This window comes from Mobula birostris, chromosome 26 (assembly GCF_030028105.1).
Source record: "Mobula birostris isolate sMobBir1 chromosome 26, sMobBir1.hap1, whole genome shotgun sequence".
In the NCBI taxonomy this organism is placed as follows: Eukaryota; Metazoa; Chordata; class Chondrichthyes; order Myliobatiformes; family Myliobatidae; genus Mobula; species Mobula birostris.
This window is the reverse complement of record NC_092395.1, coordinates 29,209,223-29,226,414: the sequence shown is the minus strand read 5'-3', so window position 1 is coordinate 29,226,414 and position 17,192 is coordinate 29,209,223. Positions and strand designations below refer to the sequence as shown.

Sequence of the window (17,192 nt, the reverse complement as noted above, 5' to 3'; positions counted from 1 at the left end):
GGGAGTTAGATATGGCCCTTGTGGCTACGGGGATCAGGGGGTATGGAGGGAAGGCTGGGGCAGGGTTCTGAGTTGGATGATCAGCCATGATCATAATAAATGGCGGTGCATGCTCGAAGGGGCAAATGGCCTACTCCTGCACCTATTTTCTATATTTCTATGTTTCTGGAAACTGCCTAGAATTACCCTATCGCATAGCCCTCTAGTTTTCTAAGCTCCATGTACTTATCTAAGAGTCTCTTAAAAGACCCTATTATATCCTCCTCCACCACAGTTGCTGGCAGTGAATTCCATGTACCCACCACTCTCTGTGTGAAAAATGTACCCCTGACATCCCCCTTGTACCTACATTCATGCACCTTTAAACTATGCCCCCTCGCATTAGCCATTTCAGCCCTGGGGAAAAGCCTCTGGCTATCCACACGATGAATGCCTCTGAACATCCTGTACATCAATGTATAATGTTGGCATTAGTTAAAAATTAAATCTTGAATTTTTTAGGACAGAGGCCATTTGATGCATTGAACTTGTATTGACTTTCTGAGCAGTCCCAGCAAACCAAAATCCCCCACTTATTTCCCTGTGACCTGTTCTTTCTCTCTTGCCTAGAAACCTCATACCACCCACCAGGTCCAGGAGTACCGTGGTGGGGGTGGGGTACCTACCCGGTCACAGGGAGAACATGTATACTGGACGTGGTAGTCCTGTTTGTAGCTTAGTGTGGGATGAAGTGATCATGGAAATAGAATCAGTGTCCAGGAGTTAAATCGAATCTGGACGTGTACTTTTAGACCATGTTTTGTGACTCGCTTTTGTCTTTTGCAATCAGGACACAAATAGAGAGAGCAGCAAATCGTCAAAGCCTCACAAGGTCACAAAAGAGCACAAGGAACGGTCTACAAAAGACTCTGAAAGCAAGACGACCGTGAAGGAACCCGAGAAGGATCACAGTAAATCGTCCAAGGAGCTATCGCGGAAATCGGCAGAAAGCAAGATTTCAAAGGAAGAGAAAGCTACTCCAAAGGCAACTTCTAAAGAACCAAAACCAGCCTTCAAGGAATCTAAACTGGACAGCATGTCACCCAAAGGCAGTGCGAACCTACATCAAGAGTCAAAGCCAAGTATTAAGAGACCCTCCAATGTAGATTCAATGAAACTCAATGTTAAAAAGCAAAAGAAAAATACTTCAGAGACACCAAAAACTTTCCCCAGCGTCTCGCCAAGAATTTCTTCTTCTTCTTACTCTGAAAAAAAGCAGTTGAAGGAAAAAGAGAAAGAAAAAGTGAACATTAAAGTAGAGAAAGTTAAATCTGAAAGTAGTGTGAAAGAAGTGAAAAAGCCCTTGGATTCAGATGAGTGTAATTCAGAAGATGAAGTGATCTCCAAATCTGAGGTGAGGAATTTTATTCTGAAATCTAACTGTGGTTCAAAAGGAGTTAACACTCTACTCCTTGACGTATTATGCCTTGCAATAGTAGGAGAATGTTTCATAAGAATTGCTAATCTTACCCACGCCGGCAGGATAACAGCAGTTGCTCCCTCTGTGGAAGGGAGTATAGATTGGTCATTATCTCAAGCCTTGGTTTTAGATATTTGTGGTGAGGATATTGAACTGGTGATATTTATTGCCCTCAAGCAGAGGAGGCAGGCAAGCGTTAATCCACGTGGTGGAATCTGGGTTCAGATATAAACTGGATTGGTTCGGATGGCAGGGGTCCTTCTCCAGTGGAGAATTTTGAACCAGATGGTAATTCTGCGGTCACCGTTACTGAGACTAGCTTTACTTTTAATTCCAAGGCTCAAGATTCTACCGATGATGAAGTCTTGAGCAACACACGCAATATGCTTTGGCACATCAGCAGACCAGGCAGCATCAACGGTGGGAAATGAACAGTCGATGTTTGGGAACCCAGTCCTGGCGAAGGGTCTCGGTCCGAGACGTCGACTGCTCATTTCCCTCCATGGGTACTGCTTCACCAGCTGGGTTCCTCCAGCGTTTTGTGTGTGTCACTTTTAATTCCAGATTTTAAAATTTAGTTATTTGAATTTAAACTCCCAACGTATCATGGTGGGATTCAACTCAAATTTCTGTTTTCAGTGAGTAACTCTGGTACTTACTTGGGAGCAAGCGACTTGATCACCTGCTCAGCCAAGGAATGACACTGGGAAAAGCTATTTGTAAATTTTATACATTAATAAGTCATGTGATTACTGTGCATAAATTGGAAGAGATGAGTACACTGCAGTTCAGTTAAGACTATCGCTCAGAAATGTGTCTCTAGTAACTTGTACCAAACACTTTGGGAGTAGCTGTATATTTGATTCTCTTGAAATTTGGAAGCAGATTAAAACTTGTTAAACTTAACTGAAGTGCAGCAATTTTGGCCTGGGTCTCGACAGCAGTTCAACATTAACGACAGCATGTGCGCATTAATGGCGATCCACTAGGCGTTCCCTGCTTGTACCGCACCGCATCTGCGGTCTCTGCAAGGAGTCTAAGGGCCCTTGCTGAGATTCCTTTAATTTAGACTGGGAAAATCTTGTGGATGCTACGTCAGCTTGGAACTGGCACAGAGTCCCCAGCCCCTTGATTTCAATGGACTGCAAAGAGGGAGGATCGAGACAAACTAAGTTACACGTGGTCACGATGGTTTAAAATCTCTATTAATTTTCGGATATTAATTTTAATTGTTTCATTGTTAATTTCATTTTCAATAGCTCTGAGATTTGGTGATAATTGCAAGCATTTTAAAGACAAAAATTAGCAGGACAGAGCTGGGTTTTGCTCAGGGCCTTGCTGCTCACTCTGAGACCTCCGTGGGAAGCAGGACTGTACTTCCAGATCAGGAGGCTGTGAGGAATTGGGGAATGTGGAATACGGTTGCTGAGTGTCGGTGTAGGACCTTCTCTGCAATATCCAGGCCTTTTTTAATCTCTGCAAATATTTGTTCAGTTGGTGGATCTTTGCTCTTATTTAAAAAAAACTGCTTAATTTGTGTTCTTGGTAAGTATATTAAGGTTTTAAAGTTTAAAGTTCAAAGTAAATTTTATTATCAAAATATATATACTTCACCATATACAACCCTGAGATTCATTTTCCTGTGGGCATACTCAGCAAATCTATAGAATAGTAACTTTTAACAGAGTCAGTGAAAGACCAACTGGAGTGCAGAAGACAACAAACTCTGCAAATGCAAATATAAATATAAATAAATAGCAATAAATAACAAGAACATGAGATAAAGAGTCCTTAAAGTGCGGTCATTGGTTGTAGGAAACATCTCAGTGATGGAGCAAGTTAGTGTAGTTGTCCCCTTTTATTCAAGAGCCTGATGGTTGAGGGGTAGTAAAGAGTAGGAGAGTTGACAGGAGGCGGTAAAAGGTGACTTGGATGAAGAGGTCGGCAGAGGGCACGGAATGGACATCCAGAGGGAGGATGAACGAAGGCAGAGAGAGAAGAGACGGTAAACTGCAAGAGCAAGTTGTGTGGGAGTGTGGCACAAAACAAAGTCAAGAGAAACTATGGCAAGTCAAACAAAGCCTGGTTTGGCTACTGATCACAGGAACCATATATGCACGCACATTCACACACCAAGTTGGGCAGTACCTATGGAGGGGAATAAACAGTTAATGTTTTGGGCCAAGACCCTTCATCAGGACTTGGGATCACAGGAATCAACTGAATTCAGGTGATAATTTCCCACACATTTATTTTTCTTTTCATTTTTAAAATAGGAAAATTCCTTAAGGCCAACAGAACCAAATTTCCATGTTAGAGGAGTAGTTCCTTTTTAATGTGCAACTGCACCACAATTTAGATTCCTCACTTAATGAATGGAAGCTTTAGTACATCTTGCATTTCCTGTTAGCAGGGGAATTAACTGTGGAGATATGATTTTCATTTAGTTCAATATTTATATTAATGATCAACTGGAAGAACAGAAAAGTTCTTGACATTGGTGATGTTCAGTGGATCTTCATTGAAACGTTTACCTCTAGGCAAACAGCTTGCACTTTCCCTGACAAACCCCACCAATCTCCTGGTTGCAAGTTTGAACTGGTGATTCAGTAACAATTAATTAATTATTGATTGATGTGGAGCATAATGGATGTAAAAGTCGGATCTTTCAAACGGGCTCTAAATTGCCATCTGATGAACATTTTATTTAATTTGACATTGTTACGTGATTTTTTTTTTCCACTTGTTGGTTAACATGAAAGCAGTCGTGAAAAATGGTGGTTCAGCCTGCATGGGCCCAACATGCACGGTCTTCAGGCGTGCAATCTTCTGAATCCCACAAGGGAAACTGTGGACCTCCGCACAGTGAATCAACCAATTCCTAGCTCTACCTGTCTCCTTCCCAATTCCCTCGTTTCCTCCCCTTCCCACTTCCCTCGCGTCCTCCCTCTTCTTACTTCTCTAGCGTCCTCCCTCTTCCCACTTCCCTCCCTTCCTCCCTCTTCCCACTTCCCTCGCTTCCTCCCTCTTCCCACTTCCCTCGCTTCCTCCCTCTTCCCACTTCCCTCGCTTCCTCCCTCTTCCCACTTCCCTCGCTTCCTCCCCTTCCCACTGCCCTCGCTTCCTCCCTCTTCCCACTTCCCTCGCTTCCTCCCTCTTCCCACTTCCCTCGCTTCCTCCCTCTTCCCACTTCCCTCGCTTCCTCCCTCTTCCCACTTCCCTCGCTTCCTCCCTCTTCCCACTTCCCTCGCTTCCTCCCTCTTCCCACTTCCCTCGCTTCCTCCCCTTCCCACTTCCCTCGCTTCCTCCCCTTCCCACTTCCCTCGCTTCCTCCCTCTTCCCACTTCTCTCGCTTCCTCCCTCTTCCCACTTCTCTCGCTTCCTCCCTCTTCCCACTTCTCTCGCTTCCTCCCTCTTCCCACTTCTCTCGCTTCCTCCCTCTTCCCACTTCCCGTGCTTCCTCCCTCTTCCCACTTCCCCACCCCTGCCTCGATCTTACTGGTCCCTTTCTCTGTCAGTTTCCCTGCCACTTGCTCTGGTAAGTTTGCTGACTCCAGCCTACACAAGGCCTGTAAGTCGATGTATGTTTTGTATTCACTTCATCCCTCATCAAAATAAAGCTTTCTGGAATTTAAACCAATCTAGCGAATTTGAAGATGAGCATATTTGTTAACTGTCGATACGTTCTGACTGATATGTACTTCTCTCCCCCTCCCTGTCTCTCTCTCTGTAGTCTGTGCGCACTAGCCAGTCGAACACGACATCAAGTTCAGACTCAAGTTCCGAATCCGATTATCCACCTTCCCAAAACCACAGACAAGGTATGGGCTTCCTCTGCATTGCTGACGTGTTACTCCAGAGTACAGAACCTGGCTTCAGCTGAGAAAAAACACAACTCAGTGTAGGATAAATGACTACATACCTTGAATACGTATTAATTACCTCCTTCTCTACCTAGTAACTGTGCCTTTCAACAAGCATATCAAAATTAATATTATGATGATCCTTTCCATTTCTGGTGTGCTGTCATTGTTTTCCTAGAACTTTCTGGGAACATGCCTGAGTTTGACTAATAATGATCTGCAAGTGACTTTATCCAACTTGAGTCAAGGCTTGGTGCTAACTTCTGCCCACTCTCGGGGGCATTTCAATGCAGATGGGATAGTTCATTGCGTCTATAAAATTGATAAACTGGACGGATCATTTACAGGCTGAGAAGATGTAGTTGAGTTCAGCATTGTGTTTGGTGCTGTTATGACGGGCTGAAGGGCCTGTTTCTGTGCTATATTGTTCTGCGTTCTGAGCTTCAGTGAGCCACCTGTTAGTTTGGCCGTAGCTTAAGTATTGTGTCCAACTTCGGAAAGATGTGAAGGCTTTCGGGAGGGTGCAGAAGCGGTCTGTCGGAATGATTCCAGAGATAAAAGACTTTGGTCGCATTGGCATACAGAACTGTGCAAAATTCTTAGGCACATGTATACAGCCAGGGTGCCTAAGAGTTTGGCACAGTACTGTAGTAATTTTATGTATTGCCTCAAAGAAAAATTAATGACATCTGTGAGTGATGATGGACCTGATTCTGATACGGTCTGTATTGTGGACGGAGAGTGGGAAGGGGGCAGGGAGAGGGGAACCATGGTTGGGAAAGGGGGAAGGGAGAGGGGAGGGCATAGGCAGCACTAGAGAGACATCCTGCAATGATCAATAAACCAATTGTTTGCAGTTTTGAAATAGAGCTTATCTCGCAGTTAAGAGGACATCTGACAGGGCGATTTAAAATCACAAAGGACTTGGACCGAGTGAAAGGGGAGAAATTGTTAAAATTGGCAGAAATGTCAGAAAGCAGTGGAAATAAGAAGAAGGTGGTTAGCAAAAATGATACGAGGGAAAACAGACAGGGAATGGTTAAGATTAGGTGGTAGTGGAACGTATTCAATTGTAGCATTCAAAAGACAGTGTCACTTTACGTGCATGCAGTCTATGGATAAAAGCTAATCTTGTGTATAAATGGCCACGCTCAACAGGTATTTTATACATAGTGCTTAATTGGATTTGTTTTATATTTTGATTTATTGTGTCTTTTTAATGCTGCATCAGATCCGAAGTAACAATTATTTCATCCGTGTTTGCACTCGTGTACTGAAGTCTGACGATAAACAATCCTGAATCTTGAAAATGCTTGCAGGGCTGCGGTGAGAAGGCAGGGGAGTGGAACTAGCTAGATAGATCTTGTATGGAGCTAACACAGGCCCGATGGGTGGAATGCCCTCCTTCCACGAGAGGTTTGGAAAGTTCTGTGTGAAGAGAAACTCCCATTTGTGTAGTACCTGTCATGAGGTTAATCATTTTAGTGCACGGTTGTCAGATGGAGTCGGCAGAGAGGCTGGTCATCTGTTGACCAGTGATCTGTTTGACCCCACTTCAACTAACCTTGTTTTCCCCAGGGCCTCTGCGATCCATGGTGGAGGAAATCCAGTCCGAAGGCACCGACGACGATAGCAGCTCCGAGGAGGAAAGGCCGTTAAAAAACATGCCAGTCAGCAGAGATCACAGGTCAGTGAGCTGGGATGGGAGCAAAGAGAATCCAGTTGTGCTTCCACCGTTGTTGGGAAGCTGTGAATAATAGACCTAAAGTAGAAAGTTTGAGCACCTTTGTACAGCTTGCCCAGGTCGAAGTACCAATGATCCTTTTAAAGAAGGCTTCCACATATGCTGTAAGGACAACTTCAGGAATAGATTTACTGCTGCCTTAGTTTTAATGAAAGATTAATAAATATCTACTACAGGCAGTTTACCTCACTGTTTGTTAACACACATCAAAGTTGCTGGTGAACGCAGCAGGCCAGGCAGCATCTCTAGGAAGAGGTACAGTCGACGTTTTGAAATCTCCTACTAGCTCTTCTTTCAGTTAGTCCTGACAAAGGGTCTTGGCCTGAAACGTCGACTGTACCTCTTCCTAGGGATGCTGCCTGGCCTGCTGCGTTCACCAGCAACTTTGAGTTTCCAGCATCTGCAGATTTCCTCGTGTCAGTGTTTGTTAAGCCTGCTTCAATATCTTATTGCTCTAAACCAGGGGTTCCCAATTTTTTTAATGCCATGGACCCCCACCTTTAACCAAGGGATCGGTGGAGCCCGTGCTTTAAACTATTATAGTTATGAATTATTTGTTTCCACCCTGCAGGTAATTTATATTAGAACTTAAGACATATAATGCCATGGACCGTGTTGTCAAAGCCAAGTCCTGTCCTTCTCTTGTTGTTGCTAGGAATAAGTACCTCAGTCCCAGAACAACTGGCTGCCCTTACGCTACACACTTGGAGCAAGTTCCAGCTGCCTGATCTGCAGTTTTCAAGACGATGGCACATTTAGTACTCAGGTTAATGCTTGTGGAAGCTAGAAATCAAGATAAAATTTTATCTCATTCCAGAGATGTATCCCAGCCGTTTCATTAAGTAAGGCGATGAGTGGTTATTTTTGTAGCTATTTAACAAGTCTGTCAAACATCGCGGTTGCTGTATTGCAGACAATGATTTCCGATTCACTTTGTTTGCTTTACGCGTTGTGAAAACCTACAAATTTAACTGCAATGCCCTTGAATGTAAAATAGACAATCAGTATTGGGTACTGAGTGTATGTTCGAGATCTTCTGCTGCTGTAGCCCACCCACTTCACAGGTCAGTGTGTAGTGCATTCAGAGACTCTCTTCTACAACACAGGTTGTAACACATGGTTATCGGAGTTATTGTCAGCTTAAACATGTCTGGCCATTTTCCTCTGATGAGGCGTTTTCATCCACAGAGCTGCCACTCACTGGATGATTTTTTGTTTTTTTGCACCATTCTCTGTAAATTCTGGAGACTGTTGTGCGTGAAAATCCCAGGAGATCAGCAGTTCCTGAGATTCTCAAACCACCCCATCTGGCGCCAAAAATAGTTCCACGATCAAAATCACAAACGAGAGAAAATCTGCAGGTGCTGGAAAACCGAGCAACACACACAAAATGCTGGAGGATCTCAGCAGGCCCGGCAGCATTTAAGGAAAACAGTACAGTCGACGTTTCGAGCCGAGACCCTTAGGTGGGACCGACCGGAGAAAAGAAGCTGAGGAGTAGATTTGAAATGTGGGGAGAGGGGAGAGAGAACCAGCAGGTAATGAGTGAAAGCGGGAGGGGGATGGAGGAAATTTCGGAGCTGGACGCCAAGGCTGGTGTGGTGGTAGGTGAGGACAAGAGGAACCCTATCCCTGGTAGGGTGGAGGAAGGATGGGGTGAGAGCAGACATGTCACAGTGGGGGAGCACTGAGAGACAGTTTCATTGAACTCCCGTCGAAGGGAAGATTTAAACCTTCAGGGTAGGCATCCCTGGATGAGACTTCACAGAGATATCTCTCTTCTCCCATCCTCTCGCCACCCTACCAAGATAGGGCTCCTCTTGTCCTCACCTACCACCCCACCAGCCTCCGCATCCAGCACATAATTCTCCGAAATGTCCGCCACCTCCAACGGGATCCCACCACCGAGCACATCTTTCCCTCTCCCACACCCCTCTCCCCACTTTCCGCTGCCTACGTGACTCCCTTGTCCATTCGTCCCTCTCCACTGATCTCCCTCCTGGCACTTATCTTTGCAAGCAGAATAAGTGCTATACCTCCTCCCTCACTACCATCCAGGGCCCTAAACAGTCCTTCCAGGTGAGGCGTCACTTCACCTGTGAGTCCGTTGGGCTCATTTACTGTGTTCAGTGCTCCCGGTGTGGCCTCCTGCACATCAGTAAGACCCGATGTGGATTGGGAGACCGCTCCATCCGCCAGAACAAGCAGGATCTCCTCATTTTAACTCCACATCCCATTCCCATTCTGATATGTCTATCCAAGGCCTCCTCCACTGTCGTGACGAGGCCACACTTACGTTGGAGAAACAACGCTTTGTATTCCATTTGGGTAGCCTCCAACCTGAAGGCGTTAACATCGATTTCTCAAACTTCCAGTAATGCCCCCCCCCAACACTCCCGCCCCTCTTCCGTTTCCTACCCCCTTTCCCCGCCTCCCCTCATCTCCTTGCTCGCCTTTTGCCTCCCTCTGGTGTTCCTTTCCCCTTTTTCGTTCTTCTGTTTCTTCCACCAATCAACTTCCCAGTTCTTTACCTCCAAGTTTCACCTATCACCTGGTGTTTTTCTCTGCCCTCCTCCCAGCTTTTAAAACTACCCCTCAGCTTTTTGTCTCCAGTCCTGCCAAAAGGTTTTGCCCTGAAACGTCGACTGTACTTTTTTCCATAGGTGCTGCCTGGCCTGCTGAGTTCCTCCAGCATTTTGTGTGTGTTGCCACCATCAAAATCTTTCCAATCACATTTCTTCCCCATTCTGATGTCTGAACAGTATCTGAGCCTCTTGACCATGTCTGTATGCTTTTATGCATTGAATTGCTGCACATGATTGGCTGATTAGATATTTGCATTAACAAGCAGGTGTACAGCTGTGCCTTAATAAACTGACACTGAGTGTAGATCAAAAGAGGGAACAGCTTTTCATATGACTTATTTTGTAACAGGAGCTCTCTCCTTCCTTTGCCAGCTGCTTCTGAAGTATCTATTTGTCATAACAGGTGAGATGTGGACCTTACTGGCAAGGCCGTGCTTTACCGCCAACCTGTGTAGTTCTTGGGAAGATCATGGTGAAGTGCCCTCTTGTATCTGCTGTAGTCCTTGTGAGGGGGTGGGGGGAATCCCACTCTGCTGTCGGACAGGGAGTTCCGGGGTGGTGATCAAGTGGCAGTGAGGGAAGAGCAGTGTGTGTGTGAGTCAGGGTGATGTGTGACTTGGAGGGGAAGCTCTGTGGCTGCGGCCCTCTTCCGTTGAGGTGGTAGGATTTGACCTGCACTTTGGGGACGAGGGTTTCCTGGGCGGCCGCCTGCTTTGTTACAGCTTGGCGGCAGCCAGAGCAAATTCTGGCGCAAGGGCCTTTAGAAGCACAGCTGGGGCGTCAGCTGGTTGCACAGCCATTGCGGTTGGCAGTGCTCCCGGCCCGTCCTTGGTGTCATGCGCAGCAAATTGGATCTGCTCCTGCGATGGTGGGGATGTCAGGGCAGCCATCTAGTTATCTGTGACCCAGCGTTGTTACCATTGTTGTAGCCTTTTGTATGCATGGCTCGCATAGTGGCTTTTCTTCTAAGAATGCTGGAGTACATTCTTTGTCTGCAGTGGTTGGGCGTGAGAGGTTTCCATACTTGTATCTGAGCTTGTCCCCATGAGCTGATGGCTCTCGGCCAGTACGCACTGGAGTTTAGAAGCACGGGAGAGGATTGTTCAGTTTTGTAACTTCAAAGCATTAGACTAATTCAAAGGAAGACACCAGAATTCAAAATTATCTTTTACTTTAAGCAAGGCACACATGTATCATGTGGTAGCATGGTGATGTATTATATGTCTACATATAACCATAATGAAGTATTTAAATGAACAATGCTTAATCAAACAATATATTTATGCAGGATTACTCAAACATTACTGAAATGTTAAATACACAACAGGGATCTCATTGAAAACTATTGAATATTGAAAGGCCTGGTAGAGTGGACGTAGGGAGGATGTTTCCTATAGTGGGAGAGTCTTGGACCAGAGGGCACAGCCTCAGAATTGAAGGACGCAGTTTTGGAACGGAGATGAGGAAGAATTTCTTTAGCCAGAGCTGGTGAATCTGTGGAATTCATTGCCACAGACAGCTGTGGAGGACAAGTCATTCAGTATATTTAAAGCAAATGTTGATAGGTACTTGATTAGTAAGGGCGTCAAAGATTATAGGGAGAAGGCAGGAAAATGTGTTTGAAAGGGATGATTGAATGGCAGAGTAGAGTTGATTAGCCTAATGGTTTAATGTTTTATGGTCTTATGGTATTATTTCATTGGGTCTGAATTAATCATAGAAGGTACACAGAGTTGGTCTGTCTCATCTGTATAAAGTTGTGCCTCTAGTTCCGATGGGTCTGTCCTACACATTGAACGGGACATACCAAGGAGTGATGGTGGAGGAGTCTGAGCCAATTGAAGGTAAGGTGCTTCTGAGAGGGCAGCTGTATTAGGGTGTTGTTTGTTGGGATTGCTCTCGCAATTTTGGCTCAAGTAAAACAATGGTCTGGGCAGTTCATGAGGCTGGACGTGCCCGTGTCTAGGTTGATCTGGTGATCAGAGTGGCATTGGGTGGTCTATCTGGTTTCGTGAAGCAACACAATAAGCACTGGAGGAACTCAGCGGGTCAGGCAGCATCTGTGGAGGGAAATGGACCGTCGAGATTTCGAGTTGAGACCCTTCATCTGGACCCTGACCTGCTGATTTCTTGCAGTACATTTTGTGTTGCTCCAGATTCCAGTGTCTGCACCCCCATGTGTCTCCGTCTGATTGAATTGCGTTCCACCGTAACTACATTGCTACAGCTCATGTCACAGAGAGTTCAGACGGCAAAAGGCCATCGTTGAACCACGTATCCAATAATCCAGTAGGCTTATAATCACCATTTCCTCCGGGTGCTCCAGTTTCCTCCCACAGTCCAAAGACATACTGATTGGTAGGTTAGTGGCTCATTGTAAACTGCCCTGTGATTAGGCTAGGATTAAGTTGCAGGGGTGACTGGGCAGTGTGGTTCGAAGGGCCTGTTCTGCACAGTGTTTTATTAATAGTAATAATAATAACTGATACAACCCTTTGTTTCAGATTGGCTTAAATTGCCCAGCTATCTTGCTAAGATTAGATTTACGATTACTGTGGATTACTGGTCACTGCCCGTCAGTAGTCTGTTAACAGCATCCTTTCCCTCCATTGGCTGCCACTTTTCAAACAGCTGTGGTTGATTTGCCCCGGCTCCATTTACAGTCTGTTATCTTCCCTGTTGACCTTGTTGGAAACGGTAGCCATGGGTATGGTTTAGACAGCTCTATTTGAGCCAAGGTCCTCAGCGTTGATGGTGCAAGGATTTGCAGGTTTCTGTTACCCTTTGCATGAGGTGTGCTTCCTGATTCCCCTCCAGAAGAGCCACCGTTTGGTGTTAGAATGCACCCTTCACCCCCCACAGATCCATTCCGTGCTATTGAAAGTGTTTGGAAACTCTTTAAACACTTTTAAGTTTAGAAACTTCACAGAACTCAACCTGGTTGTGTTGCAGTGGCCCTTTCTTTCTCCCCATCCCCAGCCCCCTGCAGTCTTGTTTTCACATCTGTCTGTCTCATTTCTTTTTAGGGAGGAGCAGACTGTGTGGGTTATTTGACTAACCAAATAAATGCCGAGTTCTTTTGGAATCCGGTGTCAATTGTGGATATAATTCCACATAAAATCATTAATGCTAATAATAAAGGCTGGGAATTCAAGTTCTGTTTTGCAATCCTGGTCAAATTCAGGTTGCATTAGCTCAGGCAGCCTTGCATTGGAAGGGTGTAGGCATGCGACACTGGAGTTCGTCATGTCAGAGCTGGAGATTTTGCAGGTGCTGGAAATCCAGAGCGACGCACACAACATGCTGGAGGAATGTAGCAGGTCAGGCAGCGTCTGTGACGGTGATTAAAGAGTCGGTGTTTCCAGCCGAGACCCTTCATCAGGACTGGGGAAGGACAGGGGAAGAAGTCAGAATGTTGGGGGAGGGGAGGAGTACAAGCTGAAACGTGATTGGTGGAGCCAGGTGAGGGGGAAGATGGCTGGGTGGGGTGGGGGAGAGGGGGTGGTGAAGTGAGAAGCTGGGAGGGGATAGGTAGGAAAGGTAAAGGGCTGAAGAAGGTTGAATGTGATTTGCGAGGAGAGTGGGCCATGGAAGGAAGGGAAAGGGGAAGGGGAGGGAGGTGATAGGCAGACAAGAAAAGAAGGGGTAAGAAGGGAGCCAGAATGGAGAAGGGGAGGGGGGGAATAAATGACTGGTCACTAAAGACTGCTTTAGTTACTGGTCTACAGGTGTCCAAGAAGTGGTGGAAATGTTCATTTCTGAAGGTGGCACAATATCCAAGGCTGAAGGCGAGCTGGCGTAACAGGAAGGAGTTCTAGTCTAAGCTGAGATACGAAGGCCATGTTTTTTTTGGGGGGTGGGCATCCAGACGGATCTGGGTCAACTAGGTCCAGTTTACTGTCCAGTGTCCTAAGTGAAGCATTGTAAGAATAGTGTGTCACTTACCCCGTGACGGGAATAAAGAACCAGCAGAGATGGAAAACACTTTAGAGTCCAGTATTGCTATAAACTAATAATATTTATTAGTAACTACGCAATACAGTAATATAAATGCAGATAAATCAAGCTTCTTCAAGTCAGGGGTAAAAAGATACAGTCTTATGATGATGATGAGTATAGTTCAGTTCAGTTCGTGGTGTTGAGTTGAGTGGTGCTGGGGAGAGGGAGAGATTTGAGTATTCAGGTGAGCTGACGCCGTCGATCTTCCCGTTGTCCTCCGAAATCCTTTAAAAGTCACCGACTGTGACCACAACAAAGGGGACCGGTTTTCTGAGGTAGAGCTATCACCCGGGCAAGGGTGGACACATGGACAACTCCCCACCGGTCACTGTCCTTTTCTTTTCACTGCAAGAACCACTGATCGATCTGCCTGATCGATCCTCCAAAAACCCACTTTTTCTGTGGGCACAACAAAGCTCATTCAGTGTCCCAAAACATGGGTCTGAGGTCTATATCATCTGACCACCTATTTATCTCACCGTACTGGATACCAGCTGTCATTCAAATAACTCCTCTTTCTCTTCTCTGTGTAAGAAAATCATGAGCAGGCAAATGTCCTTGAAGAAAGTACAAACAACCTGTGAGCAGTCTTCATCTATCTCTATCTCTATCTCTATCTCTCTCTCTCTCTCTCTCTCTCTCTCTCTCTCTCTCTCTCTCTCTCTGTCTCTCTATCTCTCTCTGTCTGTCTCTGTCTCTATCATATATCTGTATCTTTGCTGCAGAATTCGCATCAGAAGACAAGGGCAACTTGCCCCACGAGAACCTGGTAGAAGTTCCAATTACTGCAGTGTCTTTGTTTGGGGGGAAAAAAAGCTTTTCAATTGCACAAAACTGAACAAAATTACCTTAGAATTGAAATTCTGGGCAGTAGTCCAGTTACTTTTAGAACCTTGCAGATGGGCAGGATGGTCTTGGTTTTGATTTTCTGTAATTCGTAGTGCTTGTTTCATTTAAGTGAGTCAGCTTCTGGCAGTGAAGCCGTCTTTTGGGCCTTCACTAGATTGCCCGAACTTGCTGTTTTGACACAGTGCTCGAATCCGCCGTCTTCTGAGCCAGGGTGAGTTTATTGATCTGCAGAGTTTATTGTTCACGCCATTGGTGTGAACAAAAATACTGAGGTGTGAAAAGTTTGCTGTGTGAACAGTCCACAGGCTGCGTCTACAACAGCACGCACGTCGTAAAAGTGAATAATCACAGGCATTGCCTGGTTATATCGTTACTGTTCACAAGTTTTACAGGACAAATGATTTGCCAATCTGTTTAGTAGTAACTATCAGAGTGCACAGTTTGGCTGCTCGTTCATTAAGAAAACACTTTAATCTTTGTAGAATATGAGGAGGCGCAGAGCAGTACTGTGGTGGCGAGCGTAACGCTTTACAGCGCCAGCTGTAAGATTGGGGTTCAATTCCCCCTTGTTGTCTGTAAGGAGTTCGTACGTTCTCCTCGTGACTGGGTGCATTTCCTCTGGGTTCTCCAGCTCCCTCCCACTTTTCAAAGGCGTACAGTTTAGGGTTAGTCAGTTGTGGGCACCAGAGGCATAGCAATTACAGTTCTGGTCACCGAATTATAGGAAAGATGTCAACAAAATAGAGAGAGTACAGAGAAGATTTACTAGAATGATACCTGGGCTTCATCACCTAAGTTACAGAGAAAGGTTGAACAAGTTGGGTCTTCATTCTTTGGAGCGTAGAAGGTTGAGGGGGGACTTAATAGAGGTATTTAAAATTATGAGAGGGATAGATAGAGTTGACGTGGATAGGCTTTTTCCATTGAGAATGGGGGAGATTCAAACAAGAGGACATGAATTGAGAGTTAGTGGGCAGAAGTTTTGGGGTAACACGAGGGGGAACTTCTTTACTCAGAGAGTGGTAGCTGTGTGGAACGAGCTTCCAGCAGAAGTGGTTGAGGCAGGTTCAATGTTGTCATTTAAGGTTAAATTGGATAGCTATGTGGACAGGAAAGGAATGGAGGGTTATGGGCTGAGTGCAGGTCGGTGGGACTAGGTGAGAGTAAGCGTTCGGCACAGATTAGAAGGGCAGAGATGGCCTGTTTCCGTGCTGTAATTGTTATATGGCAACACTTGCGGCATGCTTTCAGCACATTCTCAATGCAAAAGATGCTCTTCGCTGTGCGTTTCACAGTTTCGATGTACCGCAGGGCAAGTAAAGCCAATGCTCTTCTTTAGAGTTTGCTTTCTTTATTCTTCCAAATTACGCTGATACATTTCTTCGTTCAAGAGTATAAATGGAGTTTATGCGTAGAGCTCCGGATGATAGTCGAAGGTGCCGGGGCATTGTTCTGTGCGTGTGACTGCATTGTGCTTCTTGTTTTCAGGTTGAGCTTAAGTGATGACAGTGGCAGTGAAAGCAGTGAGAATTCCAATGTCAATGCCCTGGACCAGCCTTCAGTTCAAAAGCACATAGCTGCCAGCAACAAGGTACGTGTTGGGGTGGCCCGCATCTGTGCAGTGGTTTAAGCTTCAGCCTTCTAACTATGGCCAGGATATCGAATTTTGAAGTGGAACATTAAAATCTTTAATATTCACTGTTAATCCTTATGCCAGTAAACTCCTACAAAGGTGTCTGTAGCTTTTAAGGCTCAGCGGAGATCAGAGAGACAAACTTTCCTGAATGCCTGCAAGCAGTCACGCTGGTTCTGACTGAATTGGTCATGCATAAATGGGATTTAATAGACTGAATATGGTTCTATGATCACTCAACTTCACTCTCCCCATTACTGAACTGTTCCCAGAACCTATGGACTCACTGTCGAGGGCTCTTTATCTCATGTTCTCGATAATTATTGCTTATTTATTTACTATTTTTCATTTGTTGTCTTTTGCACTCTGGTTGTTCGCCTGTCCTGTTGGGTGCCATCTTTCTTTGATTCTATCATGTTTCTTGGATTTACTGTGTATGCCTGCAAGAAAACGAATCTCAGGATAGTATATGGTGACATATATGTTCTTTGATAAGGTACTTACTCTGAACTTTGTGCTGAAAGAAGAGAAAATCTGCATTTGTGGATTCCTGGTTCTACCACCAGATGGCGTTTCATGTCTGAAATGCTGCAGATTCCAAATGAAGGCAATAGTGTTGTAAATGTGCTTGGCCAGACTTGACACAAGAAATAATTCAACAAAAGACACTTGAAAGCTTTGTGTGTTAAGGCTTCCTGTGGTCCAATAGAAGTGAATGGGTGTGAAAATTGACGTTGGTTTCGGTAATGTTGGCGGTCCTAGAAATAGAACAATACAGCACAGTACAGGGCAATCACCCCACAATGGCTTGAAGATCAATGTAACCCTTCCCTCCTCTATAAGCCCTCCATTTTTCTATCATAAATGTACCTATCTACGAGTTTCTTAAATGACCCTAATCTATTTGCTTCTAATACTTCCCCTGCCAGGGCATGGGTGTGCACCCAGCACTCTGTGTATAAAGAATTTACCTCTGACATCCCCTGCCCTGTACTTTACTCCAATCACTTTAAAACTATGTCCATTGGTGTTAGTCACTTCCACCCCTGGGGGAAAAAAG

General features: G+C 45.2%; 1 protein-coding gene across 1 annotated transcript in view; it reads left to right on the top strand.

Moving 5' to 3' along the window:
- Positions 1–17,192, top strand: part of LOC140188309 (protein ENL-like) — a 126,902-nt gene that overhangs the window by 96,612 nt on the left and 13,098 nt on the right. Inside the window, exons 6-9 of the mRNA XM_072244428.1 lie at positions 830–1,393; positions 5,193–5,280; positions 6,901–7,009; positions 15,988–16,090. Of these exons, the coding sequence (XP_072100529.1) occupies positions 830–1,393; positions 5,193–5,280; positions 6,901–7,009; positions 15,988–16,090 (864 nt within the window). The remainder of the gene's footprint in view (positions 1–829; positions 1,394–5,192; positions 5,281–6,900; positions 7,010–15,987; positions 16,091–17,192) is intronic.